Source organism: Hydractinia symbiolongicarpus, chromosome 4 (assembly GCF_029227915.1).
Source record: "Hydractinia symbiolongicarpus strain clone_291-10 chromosome 4, HSymV2.1, whole genome shotgun sequence".
NCBI classification, from domain to species: domain Eukaryota; kingdom Metazoa; phylum Cnidaria; class Hydrozoa; order Anthoathecata; family Hydractiniidae; genus Hydractinia; species Hydractinia symbiolongicarpus.
Window position 1 is genome coordinate 487,252 of NC_079878.1, and position 11,788 is coordinate 499,039.

Consider the following 11,788-nt stretch of genomic DNA (forward strand, 5'->3'; position numbering starts at 1 on the left):
CCCCCACTGCCTTCTTTTCGTCCTTTTGTTGTGATAGAAAGACCTTCGTTGGGCCTACGCCAGGTCATACTTGATACTGTTCTCGCATCTCCAGCCAGGTTGGGCTTAAATGCAAATCCAATCCCATCCAAATAAAACCCAATCTCCTTAGTCCAGTACTCGGCCGGGAGATTTAACTGTTGCCTAGCAAACTTCGTGCGAATGGATTTGTCTTTCACGCTCAAAAGTCCTTTTTTCCTTGATTGACAATACTTGTAACCATGTTTCTGCAAACAACGTCGTATGTCTGTTACTTATCTTCCAGCCGAGTCCTGCTGTCTCTTGAACTTTCTTCGAGGAGAACTGTACCCCATTCCGTCGCAATTGTGCCACAGTCCTGACAATAATTCGTTCCATACGGATAGACAACTTTCGAGGGCGACCTTGGTTTTCTTTCCATGGATCGAACGGGGCAGCGGCATCCATAGGTTTTTTTGCATGCCTGTAAATGGTCCGCTTTGCAAACAGTTTTCCATAACGCTTGACAAGCTCATAACAACTCAGACCGTTCTCCTGATGCAATATCCTCAACTTCATGGAAGTTTGTAGGTCTATTTTTTGATACTTACCCCAACTGTTTTTTGGAGACATTTTGATTTTGCGCTGGTTTTATGTTTATATATATCTTTCTAGAAAGACGAAAATAAACATGTTGTTGTTATCATTGTTTCTGTTGGCAGTTATGTACATGCAAAACAAACATAAACAAGGTCCTTTTTTCAGTTCGATCTTCCCTTACAGAGCTTAGCACTACCTTATTGGTACTAATTTTCTGAATTTTTGACTCAATATACATGTACCCTTTCATTCTTGAAAAGGTATATATATATATTTTGCGCGTAGTACTTTTCACCCAAAACATTTTGCGCGTTGCTTCTGTACTAAATTTTGCGCGCAAATAATTTTTTTTCGCACAACTGCGTCAAAATTAATACCCACAAAAATTAGTAACAATAACGTATTCATCTAACTACAATTTTTCACGGAATATTATAATGTCTCGCGATTATCGAAAAATGCCCCATTCGCCTCGTCATCTATTGTTTTAGCATTTCTATTGTTTCCAATTTTAGCATGGCACAAAAAAAACAATGCTGTTACATACTTCAAAACATATATATAGTATCCACCTTTAGAATTAATTTAAAAATTAAGTCAAAAAAATTACTGCAAAAAATTGCCGAAAAAATTCTAAGTCTAAAATTTCAGAGACAATCCCGGTCAAAATATATTGGCAGTAAGCTACAAAAAGTGCAGTATAATCCTTTCTTACCCCCTCTCCCCCATTATCAATGTTTGGAAACGCGTTAGCACAACTTTTGAACATTGATACTGGGGGAAAGGGGGCTTTGTACTTATCAAGCTCTTGCTACACACTCTTGCTACTGCCATTATTTTTGACCGGGATTGTAGCAAGCTAGCCTGCTATACGTCAGATTTTTCTAAGATTTACATTCGACGTCTTTTCCAAACCTGAGCTACAGTATATGCAACTTGTAAAATGGAATATTAACCGTTGCTTTTACTAACGGCGTCCGAGACACACATATCTTCAATTAAATGCCAAAAGATCAGGATTTTGTTCGACCTTTCAGCCGAAACTAGAAACTGTATTCCGTTGTTGATAATGGACTCTCGTAAACTTCGATTCGTGAATCTTGAAAATTTCTCTGATGTCTTTAATGAATATTTCGTACATTTTAATACAGATAATTTTAGAATTTTTTTTCTCATTTCTTCCCTTAGTTTGATGCTTGGTTAGTTGATATTTCTTTAGTTGACCGTCAGGATTTCGAAAGCAGACAATAGGGTTTTCAGGCACTTTGATTGGCTTAGCGCTCTTGACGACAGGAAGATATGGAGCGGTATTGCCCGTCGTCAAAGAAAATGGTAGCTTAAAATGTTAACGAGCACGAAAAACTTTATTGAAAACCATTGTAGTGTATTTGACGGCTTTTTTACTGGTGCTAGTGAGAGGTTAGCAGGCATAAATGTCATCATTGCCTGATACTGCCTTATACGGAAGCTGCATGTGCCAATAGGAATTTTGTATTGTGTCCGAGTCTCAAAATTTATATCTGTCTGTCTGTCTGTCTGTCTGTCTGTCTGTCTGTCTGTCTGTCTGTCTGTCTGTCTGTCTGTCTGTCTGTCTGTCTGTCTGTCTGTCTGTCTGTCTGTCTGTCTGTCTGTCTGTCTGTCTGTCACGCAAAATAGTAGCTTAGCTGCGCAATATCGAGAAGCACGCAATGCGGTATAAAAAGGACGGGCGAACCCGTGGATTTTCCACGGGCTAACGACTAGTGATTAAAATAGCTGAAGTATTTATTTCTTCAGCTTGGCGATTAGGGCAAGGTTGAAGGAAGCAAAATTAAATGTTGGAGTGACATTGAGCGTGTACCTTTTTATTTGTATGTCATCTGTAAATGACACATCTGTAAATAGTAGGTCATAGATAAGAAAAATTGAGTTATTATATTCTTCCCCTAATCATTGCTTTGTATACCCTAACTCTTTACTAAACAAGAATTTCAAAAAAGATTTAATTGATTTTGTTTCCCAGCAGGACATTTGCAGATATGTGCAAAGGCGTTTTCAAGTACAAACAATATCCAGTAGAAAAAATTCAACCTTTTCAATCAACTCAAATTTATGTCATAGGAATAAAATTATACATAGGTGAATATTTATCATATCACATTCGTATTTCATTCTCAACAGAGAATGCTTCACCCCGATCAGACCTCTGATCATGACGGGCGAGTATAATGCGTGTAAGTCATACTGAAAGAGAACTACTTTGTTCATCACTAACATACTGCCTGGCAGTGAGCGGGATTCGATCCGCGGTGCCCATAACTGGGAGCCGCAGGCGAACCCACTACACTACGTGCGGCAAAATGTTAGTGATAAACTAATCCCGCTCACTGCCAGGCAGTATGTTAGTGATGAACAAAGTAGTTCTCTTTCAGTATAATAAAATTATAGTTTGAGATAACAAATTAGTATCTCTTTGTTTAGGATAATGAAAAATTTACTTGTTGCGGTGGATAGATTACTGTGTTAATTATTATTCTCAGTTACGTGACTTCGAAACTAAATATCATACTGCGGACACATCAATGCTTTTTTAATGATTTTATTATCTGCAAGATACTTCTAATTAATTCGAGCCTTAACTACGAATAAGTAAGACATTTAAATGCGAAACATATTCAAATATAAGAATGTGCAATTGTTTCAAACATTTCTCTTTGCGGATGAGAAATTGAGCATCGGTTATATTGAGAAAGACTACAGATATACGTTAATAGTTAGGTCTGTGTAATTGATTGTCATGATGAATTAATTATTAAATAACATGTAGAATTGATTGTAATTATGTTGTAAAGAAAAGAAACTTGTTTTCGGATTATCTGTCACAATAAGAAATGAAACAGCTTGTAAGTTTGATATGACATTCATAACACCATCTTATATGTTGTGCAATTAGTTATAACGATAAGTTCATGCATGTGTTTTGGTAACTCGTGAACCGGCATTTTATAAAAAATTAAACACGAACGATAACAGAAGATAAAACGTTGACTTTACAAGAAACTAACGTGTTTTAAACCATTTAAGTATGGAGAATAAAACAACGCCGAAAATTGTTCCTACAGTGCACAATCAAACTAACAATTCTTGTAGGATAACGAGAAGAAACTCTGAACATACGATATTAAAAAGCTATGAAAATGAATCATATCTTAGCTCAAAAACGAAGGCCAAACTTACGCAGAAGCTTAGTGATGGAGAGCAAAGACAGAGAGCGAAATCTGCGCATGATTTTTTTATGGATAGAAGAAGCAACGAAATTTTAGTCAAACTTTTAGATTCTGAGTTGGATTGTACGCCAAACAAATATGCATTTAACAAACGACCAAAAGATAAAAAGACGAATGTATCAAAATGACAGTTGCTAATTAAATTAATGTTTTTAAAAATATATATATACGCTTTAAATATGATATCAAATACTATCTAATGTAGCAAAAACATTCAAAATGGCTGCTCATACATGGTTTCAACTGTGGAACTAGCGTTTTATCTACTTTGTTTTAAAATAAAGAATTACTTTACTATATTAATTAATAAGTTTAGTGTTATCAATTTACTGATTGTTGTTATACCTTCTGTTAACGTGTAGTAAGTCACTGGGACGCAAATATGATCGTAGCCTGGTGAACTCCTCATCACATACAATACATGCTATTCCGTTTCATTTATGCGTTCACTAAAATCTTTTGCAGAGTATGCCTATAGTGTATCATTTACTTTTCACATAACTAGTATACACTACACCCAGTCTTCTCATATTATTGCGATCTCTATTTTACCTTAATACTTTTATTTTTGTACCGACGGGGGTGCATAAGTTATCCTAAAATCATTAAACTTGGCACAGTTGTAAAATATCTTGGTACAGACTCCTTTTGGGCAAATAATATATTTGATGACGTCACTAGGATCAGATATGACGCCACATATATCAATCAATGACGGCTCATATTTCAACCAATGGATCTTTTTGCCCATGTCACAATTATGTAATGCAGTGAAAATTGTTTTTCACAAGAAAAGTAATTTAATGACGTCATAGGACCAAAAATGACGCTGTATGTGCAAAAAGGTTTCTTATTTTACAGCTAATATTTATGCCTGTGTCATCCAACTGGACGGAAGTAAAAACTTAATATAATATCATATCTGTAATTTCTGTATTTTATTTCTAATCTTCTTAACAAACCTTAAGTGACCACCTTGTAACCAACATACAGTTTTTATATATGAGCTGTTGTCAAAAAAATTTAGAAATTTGAAACGTGACCCGTTGAGAAAAATGTACAAAATTTCCCACTATCTTCTCGCTCCATTTGCTTGCCCCATATATGACTATATCCTTTAACAGCTTTACAGCTGTTGAAATTAATTCTATTAATCAGTTTTGGCTATAAATGGATTATTTTCTTTCATTGTATCACAATTATAAATATTCTTTACATTTGTATAATATCCTCGGTTTATATTTTTCGCTAATATATAAGCTTACAAGTTACTTTAAATAGCATTTTAATTGTGTATCGCTTGTTTGAAGTAACTATAGAAATATAAAGGTGAATCTGGTTTCCTGAAATTTTCTTTTTTTCCGGAAAAGCGTGTTAAAATATCGTATAACCATCTCAGTATATAACATGTATTAAGTATACTGACACTTTTTCAGATATAGTGATATAACTTGGCACGAAAACTATTATTTTACGTTACTGTGGTGAGAGATAATGGGGGAAAATATGGCATCACAAACCTTTCGTGACCGAGTTAAAACCAAAGTAGTTGTATAAAACCCCTCCCCCACCCCAAAACAAAAATAAATAAATAAATAAATTAACAAATAAAAATTAGCTATTACAGCCATTAATTATATTTTATAATACTTAAAAAAATCATTGTCTTCAAAATATTTATTAAACTAAAATATTAGTTGTTGTCTCCCAAAGTTAATTTTAAGATTGATCTTCATCCAATATAAAATGATGACCCCATTGACTATGCAGGACCTACATACGGGCAAACTATAATTTTCTTGCTTCACTACGGCCATTATAATATAAGTTTTGTATTTTACATAGTGAGTGGCACTGGGATGAAGGGACACGAAGAAAAGCATACGATGAATTCTATAAAACATACAAAGATTACCACAAAGATTTGTAAGTACTTTGTGTTGTCAAAACGCTTTGCAGGAAGAAAACTTTGCGATTCAAAAAAAACCACGCGAAATTTTTGTATTAATGCGGAATTAATTTATGCTGATAAAAATTAGTGGATTTCGCAGGAATTTATTTTCGCGGATACTGCAAATTTACATTAAAATTTAAGTATTTAATGGAAATATAATCAGCAGAAACTAGAAATTAAATCCATGATCTAAGAATGTCGCGAAAAAAAATTCGTTGTTAAGGTTTTCAAAAGTTTTGCATATTTTCGCGGTTTTCCATCCTGATATTTTGCGGGATTTTAATATCGGTAATATTTAAAAAAATCGCGAAAAAATAATGTTATTACTTTCAGTCATATCGGAGATCGTACAGCCATTATGAATTAATTTTTTTGTCTTTTTTGCGTGAAAGGCGCTAATAATGCAAGGTAGACATTAAACCCAAAGTACCATAGTGAAAGCCGAAGAAAATGATTTTAGCTGTTGTTTCATATGTAAGTTTTCGCGTTTTTCTGAATATAAATTAGTTGTGTTGCTGAAATGATTTTCTTTCAGACAAAAGAATTATGAAGAACGGCGATCTAAGAATATACTTTTGCTGTCTTTTCTATTTCTTCTTATGGTGGCAATTGGTGCCTTTAACTTCGCACGAATAATGTAAGTCGTATTTTCCTGTTTCTTGTTTGTTTTCATTGTTTTTTTTGTTCGACTTGATTTGTAATTCATTCAAAGTAAGTTGTTTTACGATTATGCATTGATTAAGCGCCCCAAATTCCTTAAATTAACGCACTTGTCAACTGAAGAAATCTCAGTAAGCGTTAAAGTCACAATGTCAAAATATATACGGCTCTAGTGTAAGTTTTAAAAAACTTATAAAAACTTATAAAAATTTCATATTAGAAGCTTAAATATATTTTTTTAAATTCTCAAACACTACATCCGCATTGTATTTTTTAGCCTATCCCCCGACTACACTTTTTATAAGAACTGTGAGATGAACTCTTACAAAATAAGACCAAAATAGCAACAACTACAGTGGTAAAAATTGATTGGTTTTCTTCTTTTTTTTTTCTGAAAACTTTCTATTTTACTGCCAATTAAATTAAAGCTTAAGCTTTAAAAATAAGATAAAAATGTTTAAATTAAAAACTGAAAAAAATAAGATAAAGGCAAAGCCAAATTTCTTGAATTTAATAATCCAAGTGTCAGAGATAACAAATTCCATATGTTATTACTTATTTGTTTTTGTTTCTCGTTGTTCCTGTTGTTGTTGTTGTTGTTGTTGTTGTTGTTGTTGTTGTTGTTGTTGTTGTTGTTGTTGTTGTTGTTGTTGTTGTTGTTGTTGTTTGTTGTTTGTTGGTTTTGTCATTGCTTTTAGTTAATTCTAAAAATGTTCAGGTTGTATCACAACGAATTTCAAAAGCACATGGATAAAAGAACAGCGGAAAATGCAGCCTTTCTCAAGGATAGGTATGTAGTTGTTACAGCAATCTTGTTTTGGAAAGTGATTAAACAGAGTCTCCGTGATTTTTCAAATTTCTAAAAACAAAAACCTATTTATGACACCTTAAATTTCAGAAATTGTCCACTATATATTGTTTTCCATTTCATTTGGCATATTTTTTTTAAATAAAAAGTATTCACTGTGTAAAATTGCTGCCTTTTTTGAGTTGAGAAAAGTTTTTTTGCTTTTTGCGGGGTTTTTTTGTCTATGAAAATACGAAAGGACATTTCCTTACTACTTATTTTTAATGATGAAGTAGGAACACTGATGAAAACTCGCTCTAGGTAATTCTTTTCTTCCAATATATCCTTCAGTTACACTTCTAACAAACACACACACTTAGTTTTCACTGAAATGTCTCAACAACAATATTGTATCTTGTCATCTCGGACAGTAAGCACAACTACAAAGGAATAGTATCTATGATTTTGATTTTATTTATAGCCGGACAGGATATAAATCTTTTGTTGCAAAAGTGACGTCTGAAAAATCGAGTGAAGACAGTCCTTCGTGAGATCTCTTGGATAGATGATAAACACTATCCACATTGAAGGCTGTGCGCATAGACCTCGCGATGGTGAATCGATATGGGACAAGTGATAAAACGATGTGACGAATATCAAGTCTCAACTAGGAGGTCTTCTGTTTCATAAAATTTTTCTACATATGACTTTAACCCAGCGATGAAACAACGGGGATAGTTAGCGTTACCTCTGAATAATATATTGTTTCTTTCTTGCCTTATACTATGTTATAATTATTATTTCTATATAATAATTCATACTAAATGCTTTAATTTCTATGAAAAAAATATACAAACATTTTTTTCTTCACAAAAAAGTGTTAAAAATGTTGTCTAATAAGACTATTTATGTGCAATAAGATATGGTACTGCACATGCGTCAATTTTTTTTAAAAAAGTTTTTTTGTTTGGACTGAAGTTTGTAAAATATTTATTTAACAGCACGCATATCTCAAGGATAGAAATATTTACTGGAAATTTTGATCCCTGTTCGCAAAATTAAGCTCCGCAAAATCACACTTTTCTTGACCCCATTGCAAGAATAAGTCCTCCAATTGTTTTTTAAAAAACTTTTCAATTGAAACAACACTGGAAGACAATGAGTAAGCCGATAATCTTTTAACAATGTATTGCAACTGACATTTGGTCTTTGTATTATGTTGCGCAGAACCAATCACTTCCCTAGGGAAATATTCAGAAAACAAAATAAACGTTCTTATCTTTTACAAAAAACCTTCAAATCGCAAACATTAGTTTCGCATTTTGTAATGAGAGCAACTAAGCGTAAAAATTTTTATTTTTGTGCCTTTCAATCGCATAAATAATATTCGCAAAAATTTGTCTCCTTGAGGACTTTAAATGTATTATTGTAGTTTAACTTATATTTTCAATTCTTGTAAATACATTTAAATGCAGTTCACTTTTGTTAATGATACATTTAACCGTGGTAATTCTCTCAAAAATTACTCAAAATTTAATTGTGTGACAAGCCACAAAGTTTGCCAGCTGAAAAGCTTAAAATTGTCAATAGTTTTTAACGTGTGTGACTTTGAAATAGCTACGAACATCATGCACTATTTTTACAAAACATCTACATATTCCAAAATTTAAAACAAAAAAGCTAATTTTTTCCTTGTGGAGAAAAAGGTATAGTCCTTTCCATAAATTTGTAATGACGTAATTGCGTTAACACGAAAACGAGGCAACTGTTGTGTACTTTCTTCATAAATGAAATGGCGGACGGTGTGTCAAAAAACATAAACAAAGAAAGAAAAAGTCTTTGAAAGCAACGTACAGCTTGGGGCTGTGACAATACTAGCTTAGTAAAGTTTAAACTTGGACATTTTCAACACCAACAAATCTTTCACGATTTCAAAAGATGTTGGTGAGACAAAAGTGTGGTGCAGTCAAACCAAACTTGTGGATTGAAAGGACAACTTTCGTGTTACTAACTACACCATTCTGTATGAACAGACATTATTAGACTTCTGGGTGGTACTTTAAGGCGTTTAAAGAAAGGTGCAAGACTTGTAACTTTTGTGATTATGGTTGAAGATAATTTAGGTAGGAGAAAGACACCAGTGGACCGACCATCTCCACGAAAAAAAGTTCAGAAATTCAGTGTCAAATATGGAATAATCTGAACCTGAAATGAGAGTATTCGATGACCCCAAAGAAATTTTTTTTACAATATAGATTCTTCTACTTAAACTTAAGATTTAGAGGATTTACAAAGAAAAATGTCCATGTTGATAAAGAAAATAAAACCTTAAAAGCGAATACTGGTACTAGTTAGGGTCACTATGTAATTCTGGTGCACATGTGTGTTAAAAGTGATTTTTTGATTTAAAGTTGTTCCTTAGGTCCCAAATTACAAAAAAAAAATGGTGGCAAAAATTTTTGTCCCATGGGACCAAATTAGCTAACGTCATCACTTTCACGGTCAGCAAAAAAATAATTTCACATTTATATGTCATATTATATATGGTTGGAAAGAGGAGATCGAGTGGATCAAAAAAATTTAAGAACTATGTCTTCAAAACGTAACTTTCGAAAGATATTAATCTTCAAACTTTGTACAAATTACAGACTGGTAATTTACTGACCCAGCACAAAAATGACTATAACCTGCTCAATAGCAAAGTTTTTTTGTTGAATTTTGGTATGGTATTGGGTCACCCTAATGTCTTTCTCATCGATCAAAATTTATTCGTTTAAATCACTTCAAGGGATAATCTACAGACCAGTAATTTACAGACCGAAGCACTTTTTAGTTGTTTACTTCTTTCTTTCAAGCAATTTCACAAAGTTAAAAAATTGCTAAAAATAATCACAGAAACAACTTCAGCAATGCTTGTACAATGTTTCATTCGCTCAACATCACTAGAACTATATTCATCTGAATCGGATTCATCGCTTGCACCACCACTGTTTTCACACGTCGTACATTTACACATGTCAGTGCACGAAAAACCATTTCTACGGCGTTTCCATCGGTTGGATATGCAACTTGTTTTCCAATTACAAGAACTTAGCTCGATGAGTGCCAACGGTGTAGGAGGTTCATCAGTCATTATGGGGGATAAGGTACCGACTTCATCTGTTTCCTAACCATAATTGCCTGCATTCGGAAGTTGTTGAATGAGGATATGCGGTCTTCGTAAAACCATTGAAATGAAGGGACACCTGAATATTTTGTACTTCAATGCAGCTAATGTTGGCGGCAACATATCAGCATCACACTGGAATTTAAAGAATAAATGCCAACGCAATTGAGATAGTGATACCACGTCTGCAGAAGGACATTTATTCCCCTCAAACATTGAAACCACGAAACGTTCTAAGCTTTCTAGTGTTTCCAGATTAGGAAGTTCGATAGTACTTCCAAGTGTTTATAATGTTAGAACAACCACATTATTCGCCTGTAAAAAAATCTTTAGCTAAGCAGATTTCGATTTTTTGTTGAAACGCCCAGTTTGGTCACACCCTGTGAACGTCTGAAAACCAAGAATAGCTTTCGCGTGTACTGCACTAAGGGCTTCAAAGTAATTACGAATATCAATATCACATAGAGTAGAACCTCGTCCTGTTCCAAAAACGGTATTCATTGGCAACATCTCATAGCAGTAAATTAGCAGTAGAAACACGTCAGTATCCGGAGAGTAAACAATACAACTGGTGAAAGGAGATTGTTGTGCAACATCCATAGCATTATATATAAGTGATGTGTCAGCTTCTTCGTGGTCGTGTATTCTGCAATCAACAAAATTTCATTTCATTTTAGTATCATAAGTCACTATATATCGAATATGCAATGATGAAAGAGCCTCCATCAGTTTCTTTGCCAGGTAGATGGTTAAAGCTTGCTTTGTATCAATGTGGGAAAGAAATTGCTTGAGACTAATGGAGGAAATATTGGTGTTGTCTGATAATTTGTATCGAACTTCATTACTAGATGTACGATGCTTTCTTGTTCGTGTTTTCAAGGCGTTTTCTATATGGTGATCAAATACCAATCCTATTTCATCACACCCTCTTGAAATTTGTAGTACACGTTCTGTGAATACTGATGCCAAATCCTATAAACTTACCAGAGTATTTCACAAGTGCGTCAGAAAATTGAGTAAGAGAGTGATAAATTGAATACATACCTTGCATGTTTTAACTGCCGTTGTTTTCGGAGTTTGATTCACAACAGCCATTCCAACTATAATGATTACTTTGTTTGTTTCGACTTCTCCAGAAAAGAATTGGTCGTTTGTCCATTGCTGGCTAATTTCTCTATACCATGAAGCAATTTTGGTTTGTCTAAACAAGTCAATGGAATTCTATCAGCACTGAACAAGGCCTTATGTACAACAGAAAACTCAAAGTTGCCAATACAGTGCTCCAAATCCAACTTAGGACGTTTCCGTCCGGTGTTTAAAAATCTTGATAGTATTGTTTTTTCCTCTTTGAGTTGTAT

General features: G+C 33.7%; 1 protein-coding gene across 2 annotated transcripts in view; it reads left to right on the forward strand.

The window, feature by feature from the left end:
* Window positions 1-8,726, forward strand: part of LOC130640735 (dnaJ homolog subfamily C member 4-like) — a 50,870-nt gene extending 42,144 nt beyond the window's left edge. Inside the window, exons 6-9 of one of the 2 annotated variants that reach the window (XM_057447263.1) lie at window positions 5,709-5,789; window positions 6,353-6,454; window positions 7,196-7,267; window positions 7,746-8,726. In XM_057447263.1, coding sequence (XP_057303246.1) covers window positions 5,709-5,789; window positions 6,353-6,454; window positions 7,196-7,267; window positions 7,746-7,815 — 325 coding nt within the window. In that variant the 3' untranslated portion in view covers window positions 7,816-8,726. The remainder of the gene's footprint in view (window positions 1-5,708; window positions 5,790-6,352; window positions 6,455-7,195; window positions 7,268-7,745) is intronic. The other variant, XM_057447264.1, reaches the window with a different exon arrangement.
* The last annotated feature ends 3,062 nt before the right edge of the window (window positions 8,727-11,788 follow it).